General features: G+C 43.9%; 1 protein-coding gene across 5 annotated transcripts in view; it reads left to right on the top strand.

The window, feature by feature from the left end:
• The first annotated feature begins 719 nt into the window (after nucleotides 1-719).
• Nucleotides 720-18,784, top strand: part of c13hxorf58 (chromosome 13 CXorf58 homolog) — a 33,238-nt gene continuing 15,173 nt past the window's right edge. The window contains exons 1-6 of one of the 5 annotated variants that reach the window (XM_055644464.1): nucleotides 720-838; nucleotides 4,045-4,186; nucleotides 5,210-5,309; nucleotides 8,372-8,466; nucleotides 14,311-14,422; nucleotides 18,184-18,315. In XM_055644464.1, the coding sequence (XP_055500439.1) occupies nucleotides 4,065-4,186; nucleotides 5,210-5,309; nucleotides 8,372-8,466; nucleotides 14,311-14,422; nucleotides 18,184-18,315 (561 nt within the window). In that variant the 5' untranslated portion in view covers nucleotides 720-838; nucleotides 4,045-4,064. Of the gene's footprint in view, nucleotides 929-3,795; nucleotides 3,925-4,044; nucleotides 4,187-5,209; nucleotides 5,310-8,371; nucleotides 8,467-14,310; nucleotides 14,423-18,183; nucleotides 18,316-18,784 lie in introns of those variants that run through there. The other 4 variants (XM_055644462.1, XM_055644463.1, XM_055644465.1 and 1 more) reach the window with 4 other exon arrangements.

The raw sequence follows: 18,784 nt of genomic DNA, 5'->3' as shown, positions 1-18,784 counted from the left end.
CAAAATTGTACTTGAAATAATGTTATTTTTGATTACATTCATTTTCTTTGTTTATATCTTTCACTATTTTCTCTCTTTTTAAAACACCGGGGTTCTTCTGACCTTATCCCATAACATGAGTTTCAATTTACGAACGTCCAGATGCATTATCTGGTGCAGAGCGTGGTATCTTATCAGATACGTGTACTTCCTAATTGGCGAGTGGATTGGAGTAAAATGTAACATAGATCATGCAAAAGACGGCGTTTAATCCATTCGAAACATCCGCCGATTAATAAACTTTATTATAAAGCCGACATCAAAACAGTAAGGGATAGCAGGAAATAACCCATACACGATTCCAATGTATCCCCTGAGAGTTCCCCGTTGCTCTGCCAAGTTGGAATAATCAGTGCAGGACACAATGCTGGAGTAACTCAGCGGGCCAAGCACCATCTCTGGAGACCATTTCGTGTCGGAATCCACAAGGGTTCCCATCCGAAAGTCACACATTCCTTCTCTCCAGAGATGCTGCCTTTCCCGCAGAGTTACTCCAGCATGTTATGTCTATATTCGGTGTAAACCAGGACCTGCAGTTCCTTCCATCACATAATCAGTGCTGGACTCGGGCCGTTTTGAACATTTACATTCAGATTGTGCCACATTTCGCGCTTGAGACTCAGCGCCGATTGCTGGATTGTTAGCAATGCTTGATGTCCCGCCCCGCAGTGCAGCGCAGCGCAGCGGGCCCGTTGCCAGGTAACGGCGAGGCCATCATGGCGCCGGGCAGCTCCTGTAGGCCTCTCCTCACACTCACACTCCACGTCTGAGAGGAACATCAGGTGCCCAGGAGCTACAGGTCTCACCACTACTCCTTGGCTTCGGGTTCTTCCGCTGCCCAACAACAGTTTGTATAAAAAGGTTCTTCTCTTTGAGCAGCTTTTGCTTGGTAATGAGAGGGGGGGGCTCATTGAAACTTGCCGAACAGTGAAAGGCCTGGATAGAGTGGATGTGGAGAGGATGTTTCCACTGGTGGGAGAGTCTAGGAACAGAGGTCATAGCCTCAGAATTAAAGGATGTTCTTTTGGGAAGGAGATGAGCAGATGATTTCTATCGGAGAGGGTGGTGAATCTTTGAAATTCTTTGCCACAGAAGGCTGTGGAGGATGAGTGTGAATTTTAAAGGCAGAGATAGATAGATTTTTGATTAGTACAGGTGTCAGAGGTTCTGAGGAGGAGGCTGGAGAATGGGGTTAAGAGGGAGAGATAGATCAGCCATGATTGACTGGTGGAGTAGACTTGATGGACCAAATGGCCTAATTCTGTTCCTTTCACTTATGACCTTAATGTTCTGGATTGATTGTCCTAATATTTGTAAAGTTTGCAAGAAGGGGAAAAGACAATAATAGTTCTATCCATTACGGCACTGAAATCAACGTGCAAATATCCTGGAGTGGCAGAGGCCTGAGTGAAGCACGAGTGGTTTTGCCCTCTAGAAATTGACAAACAGCATTGGTAAAATTGCAGGAAGTAGCCCTTTTTTAAATTCAAATCGTTTACATTTGCCACCGTTCGTTGATGTATTTTTAAACTATTGACACCCAAAATGTCTAGGACTAAGGAATGTAGATCTAAAAGATTGTTAAAAGATGCAGTGCCTAATTATGATCTCAAATACACCGACAAATTGGAAGATTCAGATTGAATTGTGGCTTTCAAATGGGAATTAGACCAATTCCTATAAGAGTAGGTATGGTGATCCAGGCTTGGGTAGTGATGCATTGGTACTACTGAAAATGAAAAATGTGAACAATGGGCCAAAAGTTAAGCAGGTTGATTGCCAAAGATACTGATAAAAGATCTTGTGATCTAGAATCCTGCAATATGTTGCAATCACATGGTGTAAGACAAAGTGATATTCTCACATGAAGAAGTACTGTGGGTTGGCAGTATCAATCAATAATACACATCAAAGGAATAAAGAGGATATAAAGAGCATTTTTTTTTAAACTGAGGTTTGTACTATCTAATGTTCAGGCATCTGCCAGCAAGAACTTCATACAATTTTACATCTGCAAGAATGCTGTGAGCCTGCAGTGGAATATAGGTAGATTCAGTTTGTGGAAAAGTCCAAAAGTTGAAATGGATTTTTGGTCCCTAGTAGAGACAAAGGTCATGGGTTTCAGGCAGTTAAATGGAGCTGTAAGCAAATTAGCCAGCATCTTAAGCTCACCTTAAAGCTATGCCCACTAGTCTTTAATATTTCCTCCCAGGGAGAAAGGTTCTGACTACCTGATCTACAGTATGCCTCTCAAAATTATACATCTACCAGATATCCCCTCATGCCCACAACGTTCCAGGGAAAATAATCCAAGTTTGTCCAACCTCTCCTAATAACTTACTAACCAACCCATCAACATTTACATCCAAGTCGTATATACATAGATATCACAAACAACATAGGTCTCAGCACAGATCTCTGCAAAATTCCACTGGTCACAGTGCTCCAGCCAGGTCAACACTCATCAGACACAATTTTCTGTTGAGTAAGCCTGTTCTACATCAGACTTAGTTACCATGGATACCATGCATTCCAATTGTGGATCAGCCTACCGTTGGGGACTTTGTCAGATGCCTTAAAGCCCTGTCCCACGGTACGAGTTCATTCCAAGAGCTCTCCCGAGTTTGCCCTGATTCGAACTCGGAGATTTACGGTAATGGCCACTCGTCGGTACCCGGGGCTCTCGTGGACATGTTGAAAAATCTTCACGAGTCTTCCCGTGCTTACCTGCCATTAGCGAGTCTTCCCGAGTACCTGCCGTTAGCGCTAAGAGACGTCCTGAGCTCCGACGTACACACTATGTTCATTCTCCGTGCTTACCACGAGTTTGATTTTTTTTTAAAACTCGGGAGAGCTCTTGGAATGAACTCGTACCGTGGGACAGGGCTATTACTAAAATCCATGCAGATAGCATCTCTTGACCCTACCCTCATCGATCACATCTGTCACCTCCAAAAACTCAATCAAGTTCGTAAGACATAACCTGCCGTGGACAAAGCCATGCTGACTGTCCCTAATTAACTCTTCCTCTTCCAATTGTGAGTAAATCATATCCTTAAATTAGACTAATCTTGGAAAAAATCACACCCATTCCACTGCTGAAGTTAACTGCTGGTCTGGGTACTACTTAAGCAAAAAACTGCTGGACAAATTCAACAGGTCAGGCAGCATCTGTGGAGGGAAATGGGATGCACTATTCATTTGCACAGACCTCACAAATAGACTGAAATCATGCATGCTCCCAATTCAATCCTGCAATGATGATTTAAAATTCTGAGGAACAGCAAAGTGGGGCAACTTCACCCGACATAATAAAAACCTCACCCAGGTCCCTTACCTGAACAGCCAGGCTTCAACCTCATACGGAAATAATTTTCCATCCTAAGAAGGTCATTTCTGTTCAGAGTAGATACAGCTTACCAATGCTATGCTGACAAAAAAAAGAATCCAACCTATAAAAAATATTCACAATTTTCCATTTCAGTGGGATGGTTTTCAAAATTCATGAAATGATGACCAGTGCACTAACATGGTTCAACAAGTAAAAAACTGTGTTTTACATTTGCTGATCATACTGCCATATGAAGGATGAAGAAGTGAGCCAGAATTCTCCGATAATCACAGTTCTTTAATTTCAGTAATATAATTTAACTGAAGTGCTTGTAAAACCAACAACTTCACTGGCTATTTTAATCATAATCTCGTTTTGATGCTATATTAGATTGCAGACCATATTGTCTCTAAGTTATGTAGTTATATATGAAACTTAATGAGGATATATCATGGTAAACAAAAAGCAACAATACCGGAGGGCAGCTGGCAATGCTGTGTTAGAATATCACCTTTGAGATACAGAAGGCTCTTATTGTGAAACGCCATGATAAAGTAAGTGACAGGTCATTATCATACTGGTGCAGCTCTTGTATCTTCTCAGATAATTACCAAAAATATAACCAAACAATTATGCAGATTTGATAATCACTGTGATCTCTTTTTGTTTGTCAGAATGATTTGAAATATTGATAATGGAGCTGAATGAACTGAAAAGTAAAAGTTCACCAAGCTTCAGTCAATCTCTACAAAGTGAGCATGCATTACTGAATAGTCAAGAAATAAAAAGAGACGTGCATGAATCGAAACCAACGGTGTAAGTAATCTGTTAATGTTTTTATTAACCAAATGAAGTGAAGCAGTGGGGGCTAGAGGGGGGAGCGATATAGCTCATTATAATCAAGCGAGTATGACCATGTTAGGCTGTTGCTTGTTTCATCTGTGGAACAGGTTCTCACTGGGCGGGGAGATGGTGTGAGCTGGGGGATGGGTCGGCAGGTCTATCCGCTATATCCGACATCTGTTATAAGGGGGACCTTAAAACGAGGGTTACTGTATAATCTTTGCGAAACAGTTAGGATGCATAAGAAAGTTAGGAAGAATAAGAGCATGGTGAATTCTTTCACGACGGATACAGCATAGGCACTCGCCACTCACAATGCCAGCCATGGCCACTCAGGCATTTTCAAATGAGCTCTCGTAATTTTGGGGTGGGCGGAAAAACAGTTGGCGGAAATTCAGCATTTAACCCATATTACAGCCTGGTTTAACAATGCGAACATCCACTAACAAAGGAGACTACAGAGAATGATAGACACTGCCCAGTCCATCACAGTTACTGACCTCCCGACCATCCAAACAGATCTGCAGGAGGTGCTGACTCAGAAAGGCAGCCAATGTCACGAAAGAGCAACGCCACTTTGGCCATGCTCTTATTTTGCTACTACCATGGGAAGAGGTAGAGGACCCTACAAACCATGACCACAATGTTCAAAAGCAACTTCTTCCCATTAACTATCAAGCTCTTGAATGCTGCATAATACTGACCTCAGCAACTAATATCTTCTAGGTCCACAAATGTTTTTGTGGAGGACTTTGCAGAGATGAAGGGGCTTTGTTTTTCATTAGGGATATAAGCAGTAGTAGACCATATGAACCCTCTAGCTTAGTCTGCCTTTCAGTAATGTCTTCACTGCTTATATGCATCAGGACCATTCTGCTGACCCCGTCTCATTTCCTCTGATTGACAATTATTTTGACGATAAGGCAATCTTCAAGTAGTATCCACTTTGACAAAACAAAATGTCCATTATAATCAGATGATCTTTCTGTTTTTCAGAATTGATCCAAATTCTGCAGCTAGAATTATTCAGACTTCATGGTTTTCTTACAGAAATAAACAGTTATTTCGCCTACTCAAGCACACAATTTGTGCCGCAGTAAGTGTAATAGGGTAACCTATTTTGCCAGCTGCTATTGCTTTATGTTCCCTTTTCTGCTTTATGACTATGTTCCCTTTTCTGTTGCTTTATGACTATTTTTTCAGAACAGGTGAACCAGTGACGGTCATTAAAGTGAGAATTACTCTGTAATTGAACATTGTGCATTCATGTACATCGGATGTTTAAGACGTCATTCCTACCTTTCTTGTCATCGGTGATAAAAGTAATAAAAACAGTGCAGCCAAGAACCAGCAATGTACGTCCAAAAGTCTAGTGTCTCCATGTGCTTCAAGGAAACCTCCGCCATTCCAATTCCCAAGAAAAGTAAAGTGACCTGTCACAATGACTACCATCCAGTAGCTCTAACATCAGCCACAATGAATCATTGTGAAAGATTGGTAATGACCATTTCTGTTCTAGACTTCCAGTCAATATAGACCCCTTGCAATTTGTATGCTGAAAAACAGATCTAGCATCTCACTTGCACTACATTCAGCTCTGGATCACTCTGACAATAAGAGCACCAATGCTACTGTGCTATTCACTGACCACAGCTCGGCCTTCAACACCACAAAACCAAATGAACTCATTTCTAACTAATGAACGATGGCCTTGGAGCTCCATCTGTAATTGGCTTGTGAACATTCTGACTAGCTGACCTTCTGACTAGCTGACCTCTGTTGGCTTGAATTGGTCACAACATTTACACCTCCCTGACCCTCAACACGAGTACCCCTCAGGATAGGGTATCTTCAATAGTCAGCTCAACATTTATATTTGTGATTATATATGTGATGATTATGATGATGATGTTGGTGACCAGATTGACAAAAACAATCAAACTGACTACAGGAAACACATCACAAAATCTTGTGTCATTGTTTCAGTACAACAAGTTAGCCCATAATGTCAGCAAGACAAGAAAGTCGGTTGCTGACCAAAGGAAGTGAGCAGGTGACATAACCCTGTCCTCATCGATGGAACAGATGTAGAGATGACAATAGATTCCTAGGAATCCATATCACCAGCAACCTCACCTGGTCCCTCACATTGAAGCACTGAAAGCGCATAGGCATATTTACTTTCTTGGGTGAGAGGATTTGGCATGTCCCCAAGGATTCTAGCAAACTATCACAGGTGTGCTAGAGTATTCTGATGTCATGTATCTCAGTTTGGCAACTGTTCTGCTCCTGACTGACTGAATTTGCAGACAGTGGTGAACACAGCCCAGGCTCATCACTTCTTCCCATCCAGTCTAGCTTCCCTGTGCATTGCATTAAGAAGGATGAATATGTTGTCAAGGATGTCTGCTACCTTAGACATTCCTTTTTCTCTCCTCTACCATCTGGGAGAAGATGGTAGATGAATTTAAAACTTACGAACATCATTTGCCCCACAGCTATCCAACTCCAGAATCAATCGCCTCTATAATAATCGCTATATCGGTGAGACTAAGCGGAGGTTGGGCGATCGTTTCGCCGAACACCTCCGCTCGGTCCGCAAGAACCTACCTGACCTCCCGGTGGCTCAGCACTTCAACTCCCCCTCCCATTCCCAATCCGACCTTTCTGTCCTGGGTCCCCTCCATTGCCAGAATGAGCAACACCGGAAATTGGAGGAACAGCACCTTGTATTCCGCTTAGGGAGTCTGCATCCTGCGGGCATGAACATTGAATTCTCCCAATTTTGTTAGCCCTTGCTGTCTCCTCCCCTTCCTCAGCCCTCGGGCTGTCTCCTCCCATCCCCCAGCCCTCGGGCTCCTCCTCCTCCTTTTTCCTTCCTTCTCCCCGCCACCCCCTATCAGTCTGAAGAAGGGTGTCGGCCCGAAACGTTACCTATTTCCTTCGCTCCATGGATGCTGCTGCACCCGCTGAGTTTCTCCAGCATTTTTGTGTAGCCTCTATAATACTCCTCTCTGGGTGGCGTTGCCACATATTCTTACTTTCAACTCCATTTGAATGAATGAATGAATAAGTTTATTGGCCAAGTATTCACATACAAGGAATTTGCATTGGTGCTCCGCACACAAGTGACAACATGACATATAGTGACAGTTAAGAATGATACATAAAACATTAAAATTAATAATAAAACATTATTGATTAAATTATTTCATATATTCCTTCCATTAACTACCTCAGTTTGCACTACAATCTTGCACCATTATGCTGTTTTGCAATTGTTGTTGTTTTTATTGTTATATCTATCATTACCATCTAAGTGTCATGAGAACAAGGAACTTCATTGTACATTGATATATATGACAACAATCCAATCTGAATCTGAATCTAGCTCCCACAAATGATAGCAAAGAAGTCCTGTGCTTGTTCCCAGTAGATCAATCCCACGAGTCCTGTTCCCTTTTCCTCACACTTTATACATCCCCATGCACTCCCCATTAGTTCTTTTGTCACATACCTACACTAACGGACTTATTTCCAGTATCCAATTAACCTGCCAGCATATTTTAGAATATTGATGTAAATCAGTGTGCCTCGTGAAACACACAAACTTCACACAGAGGTTACATTTGAATTGAGATCCCTGGAGCTGTGATCTACAAACTCCAAACAAACTGCTGAATTACCTTGGTCCTAAGTTAAATTTACGTTAAGGAATCTTTTTTCCAAAACATGCCTTCATAAAAAGAAACATATTTACGTCCTACCCTGTTATTCGTGATTATTTATAGTATTGTTTAGAGATACAGCGCGGAATCAGGTCCTTCGCCCCACCGAATGAGAACTGACCTGTGATCCCCATTCACGAGCACTACCCTATGCACTAGGGATAAAATACAATCTTTACTAAAGTCAATTAACTTACAAACCTGAACGTCTTTGGAGTGTGGGGGAAACCAGAGCACCCGGGGAAAACCCACGTGGTCACAGGGAGAACGTACAAACTCTGTAGAGACAGCACCCAAAGTCAGGTCCCTGACGCTGCAGGGCAGCATATCTACCACTGCACCACAGTGCGGCCCTAACCTTCTTCTGGTGCCAACATTTTTACTTGTGCCAAAATTTGAATAAATTCATCAATGTTATCCTTTATGACAGGAACACTGTCTGACAAATGACATTCTAAGGAAGCTGCAACCCTCTGAGGCTGAACTCCTAAAGGATACTAAGATGGCATATAAAGTTAGATTCAGGTAACAAAACAACTGTCTATAAAGAAAAGAGAATGCGGCGTAAACAAGTATTCATCCCTTTTTGAGAATGTTATGCAGTGCAGTAATTGGGGACTCTATTGTTAGGGGGTCGGATAGGCGATTCTGTGGACGCAGTCGGGAGACCAGGATGGTGGTCTGCCTCCCTGGTGCCAAGGTCTCGGACGTGTCTAAACGCGTCCAAGATATCCTGAAATCAGAGGGAGAGGAGCCTGAGGTCGTGGTACATATAGGTACCAATGACATAGGTAAAAAAAGGGAAGAGGTCCTGAAGGGAGGATTTAGGGAGTTGGGAGGAGAGTTAAGGAAAAGGACCAAAAAGGTAACAATCTCAGGATTACTGCCTGTGCCACGCGACAGTGAGAGTAGGAATGGAGCGAGGTGGAGGATAAATGCGTGGCTGAAAGACTGGTGTAGAGGGCAGGGATTCAAGTTTCTGGATCATTGGTACTTCTTTTGGGGAAGGTGGGACCTATAAAGAAAGGACGGGTTGCACTTGAACCCGAGGCGGACCAATATCCTGGCAGGGAAATTTGCAAAGGCTACTGGGGAGACTTTAAACTAGAATGGTTGGGGCGAGGGACTCAAATAGAGAAAGCTAGTAGACAGAATGGGAGGCAGGAAGCAGAAAAGGGAAGCACTCGGACACAAGAGGAGAAAGGAAATAAACAGAGAATAAGAGGCGGGGGGTTTCTTAAATGTGCATATTTTAATGCTAGGAGCATTGTAAGAAAGGTGGATGAGCTTAGAGTCTGGATATACACCTGGAAGTATGATGTTGTGGCGATCAGTGAAACATGGTTGCAGGAGGGCTGTGATTAGAAACTAAATATCCCAGGATTTCATTGCATCAGGTGATAGAATTGGAGGGGCAAGAGGTAGAGGTGTTGCATTGCTAGTCAGGGAAGATATTACAGCAGTACTTTGGCAGGATAGATTGGAGGGCTCATTTAGGGAGGCTATTTGGGTGGAACTGAAGAAGTGGGAAAGGTTTGTAGCAACACTTATAGGGGTGTATTATAGACCGCCAAATGGGGATCGAGAATTGGAAGAGCAAATATGTAAGGAGATAGCAGATATCAGTAGTAAGCACAAGGTAGTGATTGTGGGAGATATCAACTTTCCACACATAGACTGGGAAACACATTCTGTAAATGGGCTGGATACGTTTGCAGTTGGAAAAATGTGTGCAGGATAGTTTTTTGCAGCAATACATAGAGAGGTACCTACTAGACGAGGGGCCAGTGCTGCCTGGAACCTCCTGTTAGGAAAGCCGGCGGCCAGACTGGACGGGACGTAGGTGGCGGAGGTGGCGGAGGTATGCGTTGGGGAGCACTTCGGGTCCAGTGATCACAATACCATTAGTTTCAATATAATTATGGAGAGGGTCAGAAACTGCGACCTAGGGTTGAGATTTTGATTGAGCAAGGAGAAAGGCTAGAACTTTGATGCCGCATGCCGCAATGCTTTTCAAAGTGAACGTGCAACTGGGACATTTTGTTTTATGGGAAGGATGTAGAAGAGGAAATGGAGGACATTTATAAGGGGGGAATTTTTTAAGAGTCCCGAATCTTTAATGTTCCTGTTCGGTTTGAAAGGGGAAACAGTTTAAAAAATTGGAAAGAGCCACTGGTTTTCAAGGGAAATTGGACATCTTGTTCCCCCGGAAAAAGAGGGAGATCTACAATAATTATAGGCAGCATGAAGTAAATGAGGTGCTTGAGGAGTATAAGGAATGTAAAACGAATCTTTAAGTAAAGATATTAGACAGAAGCTAAAATGAAACGAATGGATGACATGAGGTTGCTTTGGCAAGTACGGTGAAAAGTCCATCCAAAGGGTTTCTTACAGCTATATTATAGCAAAAGGATAAACCCCAGGGATCGAACAGGGAGGGATAAATTGGTCATATTGAGAGTACAGAGCCTGGACAGCTATCTGCTTTTTCTCTTCCAGAGCACAAAGAGAGGTGGAGGATGATATTGAAACCAATTTATTTTCCTTCGCGTATATGCACCAAGGAGAAGGATATTAAAATTATGTGAGGTAAGGGAAACTAAGCCTAAGCAGTAGCTAGGATACTATGAGAGTATCAAAAGTAAAAGAAAGTACTGACCATGTTTGCAAAAATATAAAAGTGGCCCTAAGAATACGTCTCATGATCCTGACAGCGTATTCCCTAGGACATTGAGCGAAGTTAGTGTCGGGAAATAGCCGGGGGCTATGACAGAAATATTTCAAATGTAATAGAAACGAGAAGAGTCCCCGATTATTGGCGTAATGCCGGGAATAGTCCCGTTTAAGGATGAGACGTACCTAAGAGTAAACCGCAGTTGGTCGACCTTGTTCCATTGACTAGTGGTTAAATAAGGGTTCTAAGAGGTGTGCCTCCTATCGCAATTCTAGGACACTGTTAGGTTTGCGTGGGGTTCTTCGGGTGGTGAGCGAGCAAATTATAGGGAAAAGATACTTAGAGCTAATATATATAAAGCATCTGGCAGATAAACAGGGTCTGAATTAGGAACAGTCAACTACGGGATTTTGTGCCTGGAAGACCGTCCTGCCTTGGGACTAATCTTCTCTGAATTTTTTGAAGAGGCGTTATTTTTACTAGGGAAATTGAAGAGGTTCCACAGGTAAAGCAAGTGGATGTACGTCTATAATGGAACTTTAGCACTAAGGCCCTTTTTGACAACACAGCGTTACTCTATGGAAGGTATGGTTAAGAAGGTTCAACTGGTTGCGGTATAAAGCAGGAGTAGTAGCAAGATGGATTCATAACATGTGGCTGAAATGGGAGACGCCAGTCAGAGGCGGTGATGGTGGATGGCTGTTTTGTCGGGTTCGTGACGGCAGGACCCCCGCCAGATGACACGTGGGCGTGCCTCAGGCGATCTGTGTTGGACGCGTCCTTTGGTGTTTGTCATTGTACATCAATGATCTGATCTGCGATGAAGGTGTGGTAAATTGGATTAGTAGATATGACAGATGACATAGATACCAAGACATAGGAGGCGCCCCCCCTCAGCGGGGTGGTTGGGATCCTGGAACCCCCCGAGGACATTTCCAAAGTACTACAGATGATGATTAGAGCCATTTGGAGAGAATGCTGAAAAAGATGGCAGATGGAGTTTAATCGCCTGATAAACTGTGAGGAGCGCTACCCATAAGACCGGAACATCAAAATAGGTTTCATGGTATCAAAGAGGACTTGACGAATGCCGCCCACACCCGCCAGTGGGTAGGGACCGGCTATCCGGAGCAATACACAGCCCCTGAACAGAGCCCTCTATGGGATCCACCCCCCCCACCCGTGCATAGTTCCTTGCAACCCCGGCCTGGCCCCCCCCTTCTCATAGCTAGATAGGTAGGTAGTGGTCGTATCCAAGGAAGCCTTTTGGTAGGATCCGCCTGTACAAATCAGAGATTAGAGTCTCATAGAAGCTGGACCCCCGATGTAATGTTGCTCTCCAATGTAACAAGATATGGTGTGAGACCAACTGGAGTATGGTGTACACTTTCTGGCCCTTCGCACCATATATTACTGGGAGGATAGGTCAACAAAAAAGTAGAGAGAGTGACAGAGCGAGGGTTTTACTAGATGCCTGACTGGGTGTCACAACTCCGGTCCCAGAGAAAGTTGCTCTCCTAAGTTTAGGTCCCTTTCTGTTTTTCGCTAGGGTTTTTTCTTGGAGGACAGATGGTTAAAGGGGACGACTTGAACTAAGAGGTCTTATAAAAATGATGAGCAGGGATACGACAGAGTGCAATGCCTCGGTGAAAGGCTTTTTGAGGAATAAGGGAAGATTCAAACCACTGAGCCGACATGACTGCCCAAGAATTAACCCGGGGGACCGAAGTTAGGGAGTAACATGAGGGGGAACTTCTGGTACTCAGAGAGTGGTAGCGTGTGGAGATGACTTCCAGGGAAGTGGTGGAGCCCCAGGTTTAGTTGGTATAATTTAACAAATAAATTGGAGTAGGCATATGATGAGACAGGGTTATGGAGGTTCTGGCGGAGTGCAGCAGGTGGGCACTAAGGGAAATAATTGTGTGGCTACGGACGTGAGGCAGACCTTTTCCACTGAGATCGAGTCAGACCATGAGTGTGACTGTAAGGAGGATACCCAGGAGCAACAACACCAAACACCCACAAAACCACCCACCCCAGCCCTCAGAGCTGAGAGACACCCACCCACAGAGAGAAGAGGCGAGGATGATTCGTTTCTGTGCTAGTAATGTTATATTGTTATATGGTAGTGCATTTAACAACAGTTCGAACAAGTGTCGCGTGAGGACCTTCACCTAGATACCTTGCTAAATTGGCAAATACTGAATTGGGTAGCGATTCGCACTGTAGTCGATGGCTTGATTGTATTCATGTATAGTTCTGTTTGCGCCGTGCAGTTGCGTAACATGACAAACTCAACGCCTTCTTCATTGTACTAGCCTCACGTCCCATGCACGTGAGGTAATAATACACCAAACGTAAAATTCAGTGCACTAGGGAGCCCCCTGGGATATAGGAAGGCTTATTATCCGAGTGACGGGCACTATGACGGTTTCTAACCAGCGGAGAAGAGGTACTAGCACTAGGGTAAAGATTGTATGACATTGCAGAAAGCACAAGAAGGAGCCATAAAGGAGCCTTTATGCGTTGACTTGCCCAATGGCTCGAGTGGTGTTCCATAGGTGTCATTTTGAGGTCCATACTTTTCACATTATATGAGTAAAGAACTCACTCTGGATGATTTTGGGGATGGGCCTAGTGACCCAGCGTTTGCCACAGATGATACAAGAGTAGGTGAACGCTGGGCAGTACGGCCATACACTTTGCTAGAAGGAATAAAGGCGTAGACTTTTTTAAATGGGGATAGGATTCAGAAACCAGAGGTGCAATGGGAATTGGGAGTGCTGGTGCAGCATTCACAAAAGGTGAATTTGCAGGTTGAGTCAGTAGAAAGGAAGGCAAATGCTATATTTGCATTCATTTCAAATGGACTAGAATATAATGGCAAGGATATAATGCTGAGGCTTTATTAGGAGCTCGTGGGGCCACATGTGGAATGTTGTGGACAGTTTGGGGCGCCATATCTGAGCAAGGATGTGCTGGCATTGGAGAGGGTACTGAGAATGTTTATGAGAATGATTGTTCATAAGTTCATTAGTTATAGGAGCAGAATTATGGCATTTGGCCCATCATTCAATCATGGCTGATCTATCTTTGCCTCTCAACCCCATTCTTCTGCCTTCGCCCCATAACTCCCGACACCCCTACTATTCAAGATTGGGTTAATATGTGGTGAGCATTTGGTGGCTCTGGGTCTGTACTCGCTGGAATTTAGAAGGATGATCAGGGGAATCTCAATGAAACCTACTGAATAATGAAAGGCCTAGACAGTGTGGATATGGAGAGGATGGTTCCATTAGAGGGAGAGTTGAGGCCCAGAGGGCAGAACCTCAGAATAAAATGAAGTACATTTAGAATGATGAGAAATGTATTTAACCAGTTGATGGTGAATCTGTGGAATTCATTGCCGCAGATGTCTGTGGAGACAAAGTCATCGGGTACTTTTAAAGAGGAGATTGATAGATTCTTCATTAATAAGGGCGTCAAAGGTTATTGGTCAGAGGGCAGGAAAATATGGGAATAAATAGATCAGCCATGTCGAATGGCAGAGCCGACACGATAGGTGGAATGGCCTAATTCTGCTCCTTTGTCTTGTGACCTTTTGATCTTTATAAATTGAAATAAAAAGTAATCGGCACAGTTTTCTAGGACAGATGACAGCATTTATTTAAATCAGTATTCTTATTTTCTGTCAGATTTGCTGGAGAGGAATTTCCTCCTATCCTTGTGTTTAAAATTTTTCAACATACTGGAAACTACAAGAATCAATATTTAAGTGGAAAAAGAATAATCAGGCCTGCAACTGAGGTAATTCAGATATTTTTCCTCTCAATTTTCTTCCCTTGAAATTGTGTTATGTGCCTAGACATTGTGTTTGCTATCTTTTTTGTTTGCCTGCCTTTTCCTCTCCAGCAGACTATGACAAAGATAACAAATATCTGAATAATTTTCAATTTCTTTCATTTTTGCTCATCTTCCAAGCCCTGCTTAACTTAAAAACTGGCAATCATTTACAGGTTCATGACAATCATGTGTCATTTCCAGATATGCTGTCCTGTTTAGCAGTACAGTATATGTGTTTGGGTTAATTTAAAGGACTGAATTTTACAAGGTCAGGTGAGTTGGGATTATTGTATTTGTAGCATGTTGTACACGAGGAGGAATAGTCGAGAAAAGAACCTCATGAAACAAAGCAACACGAATAACAACAGGGGAGATACAAGGAACAACAGATGCTAGTTTACAAAATAAGGCACAAAGTATTGGAATGACTCAGTGGGTCAGCCAGCAGCTCTAGAGAACATGAATAGGTGACGTTTCAGATTAGGACCCTTCTTCAGACTAATTGTGGTGGTATGTTTATACCATTGGGTTGTAAGCTACCTAAGCAGAATATAAGTTACCTAAACGTGTTATTGTGTCACATGCACCGGAGATGAACCACAATAATGACATTCTTAACAGCTGTAGCTTCATAGGCACATTAGATGAAACAACAACAAAAATAAATATTATATCTATCTATGTACTAAAACTCTGATCTTGTACGTGTGTATACGTGTGTGTCTTTACATCTTCGCAAAAACACTACGCGGTAACGATAACATTTTTACATATTCTGATTCACATTTTTCCCCTCTAGGCAGAGATTACATTCACTGAACACTTTATGCTTTATTTCACGACTTATTACTGAAAAAGTTTTTAAAAACTCAAGACTTTGAATTTTAAAAAACAACAACAACCCCCCCCCCCCCCCCCCGGGTGTTATTCACACACCCCCGGTTATTCACACTCCGGTATTCACCCCCCCCCCCCCCCGGGTTATTCACACTCTCCCCCCCCCACTGCCTCAAAAAGGCAGCCAACAACCCCCCCCCTCCCTGTCTACCCTCTCCCTCTCTACCCCCCCCCCTCTCTACCAACTCTCCCTCCACTACTCCCTCCCCCTCTGCACCCCCTCCCCCTCTACCCTCCCACCCTCTCTCTACTCCCCTTCCCCCATCCTCTCTGCCCCCTCCCTCTCTGCCCCCCCTCCCTCTCTGCCCTTCTCACCTTCTCCCTCTCCCTCTCCCTCTCTAACCCCCCCCCCCCCCCTCCCTCTCTACCCCTACCACCCTCCCTCACCCTCTCTAGCAGCGCCTGCGCAGTTTGGGGCTATGCGTGAGTGGATAGGGCGGGGGATGGGGGAAAAGGAGCGAATGAATAATATTAATATAATATCAAGGGGGGTTTGGGGTGTGTTGTGTGTGTGTGTGTGTGTGTGTGTGTGTGTGTGTGTGTGTGTGTGTGTGTGTGTGTGTGTGTGTGTGTGTGTGTGTGTGTGTGTGTGTGTGTGTGTGTGTGTGTGTGTGTGTGGTGGTGGTTTTAATGTGTGTGTGTGTGACGCCGCTTATTAAAACTGATCTTGTACGTATCCGTGAATGTGGTTGTTTTTACATCATCTTGAAAAAACTACGTGGTAACGAAAACATTTTTACATATTCCGGTTGACATTTATCCCGTCAAGGCCGGGATCCCTTATGTGAATATTTCATGCTTTATTTATCGACATTAATGATTAAAGTTTAAACACATCAAATGACTTTGAATTTAAAACAATTTTTACTGTTAAAATCATTCCTCACAGCTACCAACATACTTCGATACAAAGTTGCAAGACAGGAACTCTATGAACTTTTCACCTCAATGGGATATCACAGCAAGTGCACCGAACATTTGTAACAATGTTGCCATCATAGCTCCTGGCAGGACAGGAGGGGGAGGGTCAATTGGTATTGCAATTGGGCAGGCACGGAAATCGCAATCAAAATATGGACAGGGGGGACACAATTTTTTGGTGGCCGCGCGCACATGCGCACACTCACACACACACGCACGCACGAGGCTTCGGAGGCTCAATCCAGCGCTAAATGCAGCTCAATCTGCTTGTCTCGCCGGGTTGACCTACAGCCGTGCCTGGACTGACGGGACACCAGCGCTGCTTCTCCGCGCTGGCCATATTTCCCGCAAGTCAGACAGGGCTGTAGGTTAACCTGGCGGGACAGGCAGAGTTGAGCTGGGTTTAGCACTGCTTCTCTGTGCTGGCTGTGGGCCTGGGGGTACAGCTCCCGTCTGACTCCCGACCTCTCTGGCCACCCGGGTGGGGACGGGACCGGGCCGGTGAGCCGGGATCGATCCTGCCTGCAGATGAGGCGCAGGTCTGTGCCACATCTCCCTCCCTCCAATCACCGCTCTCTATCTTCAGTCCCACCCACCCCCCCCCCCCCCCCCCCCACTACTCCCTCCTGCAATCATCTCGTTGAATCATCATGTTCTGCCCCCATTGGCTGCTGACCGACGTCTCTCTCGTCCAATCGGCACCCTCGATCAGCAGTCCCACCCTCACTGTCTCGCGGAAAGCAGAGATTTCACCGGGTTATAAAATCCGGATTACAAAAACTTGAGGGGGACGTGTCCCCTTTGTCCCCCCCGGGAGTTGCGCCACTGCAATTGGGGAAGTGCAATTGGGATTTTTTTTCCAAGTCCAGTGCTTGGGGAGGCAGGGGAGTGCTGGAATCTTACGTTCGACAACGGGTTCAGTTGGGGGACCACGCCTCCCTTGGGGGCTACGGGTTAGTGGTGCAATATTGCGTTGGGGAACGGGTTGCGTTGGGGGACCAGGCCTCCTGTATGACAGGGACCCAACGGGTCCCAGTTGGTCTAGTATATGATAAATTCAGTTATTCTAAATAAACTATACCTTAATAGTGCAAAATTCAACATACATAGAGCAACCTTAGTAGTTCTAAATTAGTGGTGTTCAGGGTCGGGGTATGGCTAGGGTTCTGCAGGGTGGTTCGGGAACCTGATGGTTGACGAGAAGTAAGTTCTTGAAACTGGAGGTAAAACAGTTCTCAGGCTCCTGTGCCTTCTTATCAATAGTAGCATCAAGAAGTGAGTGTGGTCAGGGTGGTGTGGGTCTTTGATGATTAGTAGAGTCATAGTCACACAGCATGAAAACAGGGTCATTGGCCCAACTTGCACATGCAGACCAAGATGATCATTCTATGCTTTTGGCTCAAATCCCTCTAAACCATTCCTATCCATGAACCTGTGTTTTAAATGTTGTTAAAGTACGACCTCAACTACCTCTTCTGACAGCTTGATCCATATATCCGCCACCTTATGTGTGGAAAAAGTTGCCTATTAAATCTTTCTCCTCTCACCTTATACCTATGTCTTCTGATTCTTGATTCCGTAATCTGTGGAATTTATTGCCACAGACGACTGTGAAGAATTAGTCTTCGGGTATTTTTAAAGTGGAGATTGATAGGTTCTTGATTAGTAAGGGTGTTAAAGGTTATATGGAGAAGCCAGGAGAATGGGGTTGAGAGGGAAAGATAGATCAGCCGTAATTGAATGGCAGAGTAGATTCGATGGGCCGAGTGGCCTAATTCTGTTCCTATGTCTTATGTTCCTATGAGCTTAAGATTGCCTATATTTTTGGATTTTACCATTATCATTCATAGATATAGTAGTATTTAAAACAACATATTAAGGTGACTGTGGACTTCTTTTCTAAACAGGCAGCAGTTGCTTCTTGCAAGATTATGGGAAGAAGAAAATTTTATGATCTTATCATTCAGGATAACCTTCAGTATCAAAGAACCAACGTAGCAGATGAAGTTGATATTGTTACAGCCAAGGATTACATGCAGGTTTGAAAAACGAAAACATTTGTTTAGGTGTTTAGGGGATAAATCAATCTGAGCGTGTAAGCTGCTAATTGCATGCCTGACATCTGGCTCCATTGGCTTCAGTGAAAGTGAAATCTGGGATGTGAATTCAGCCAGTGACCAAAACATCTCTTTCAATTGTTTAGCACTAATAACCAAAGAGAAATCCTCCCCCCCCCCGTCGCTTTTCAGTCTAAATGTTCTGCATATTAAATGTTCAGACAGAAAAACACCACATGCTATTGAATCTTGCACAGCATATCACTGTCGTCTCCCTTGCCTGTCATTTTGCTTTGGTCATTTTTCATCTTCTGTGGGGAATTCAAATGTATTGTTGGAGTTGTTTGAGAAAAAGGTATTACAAAAATTCTCAGTAAAATGCTAATGGAGCTAGAAATACCATGCAAACATCCTAGATATTTTAGTTGGTTATTTATAGTGAATGTGCATG

The sequence above is a fragment of the Leucoraja erinacea genome, chromosome 13 (genome assembly GCF_028641065.1).
Source record: "Leucoraja erinacea ecotype New England chromosome 13, Leri_hhj_1, whole genome shotgun sequence".
Taxonomy (NCBI): domain Eukaryota; kingdom Metazoa; phylum Chordata; class Chondrichthyes; order Rajiformes; family Rajidae; genus Leucoraja; species Leucoraja erinaceus.
The sequence above is the reverse complement of the archived record's forward strand: the minus strand, read 5'-3'. Positions and strand labels throughout refer to the sequence as shown.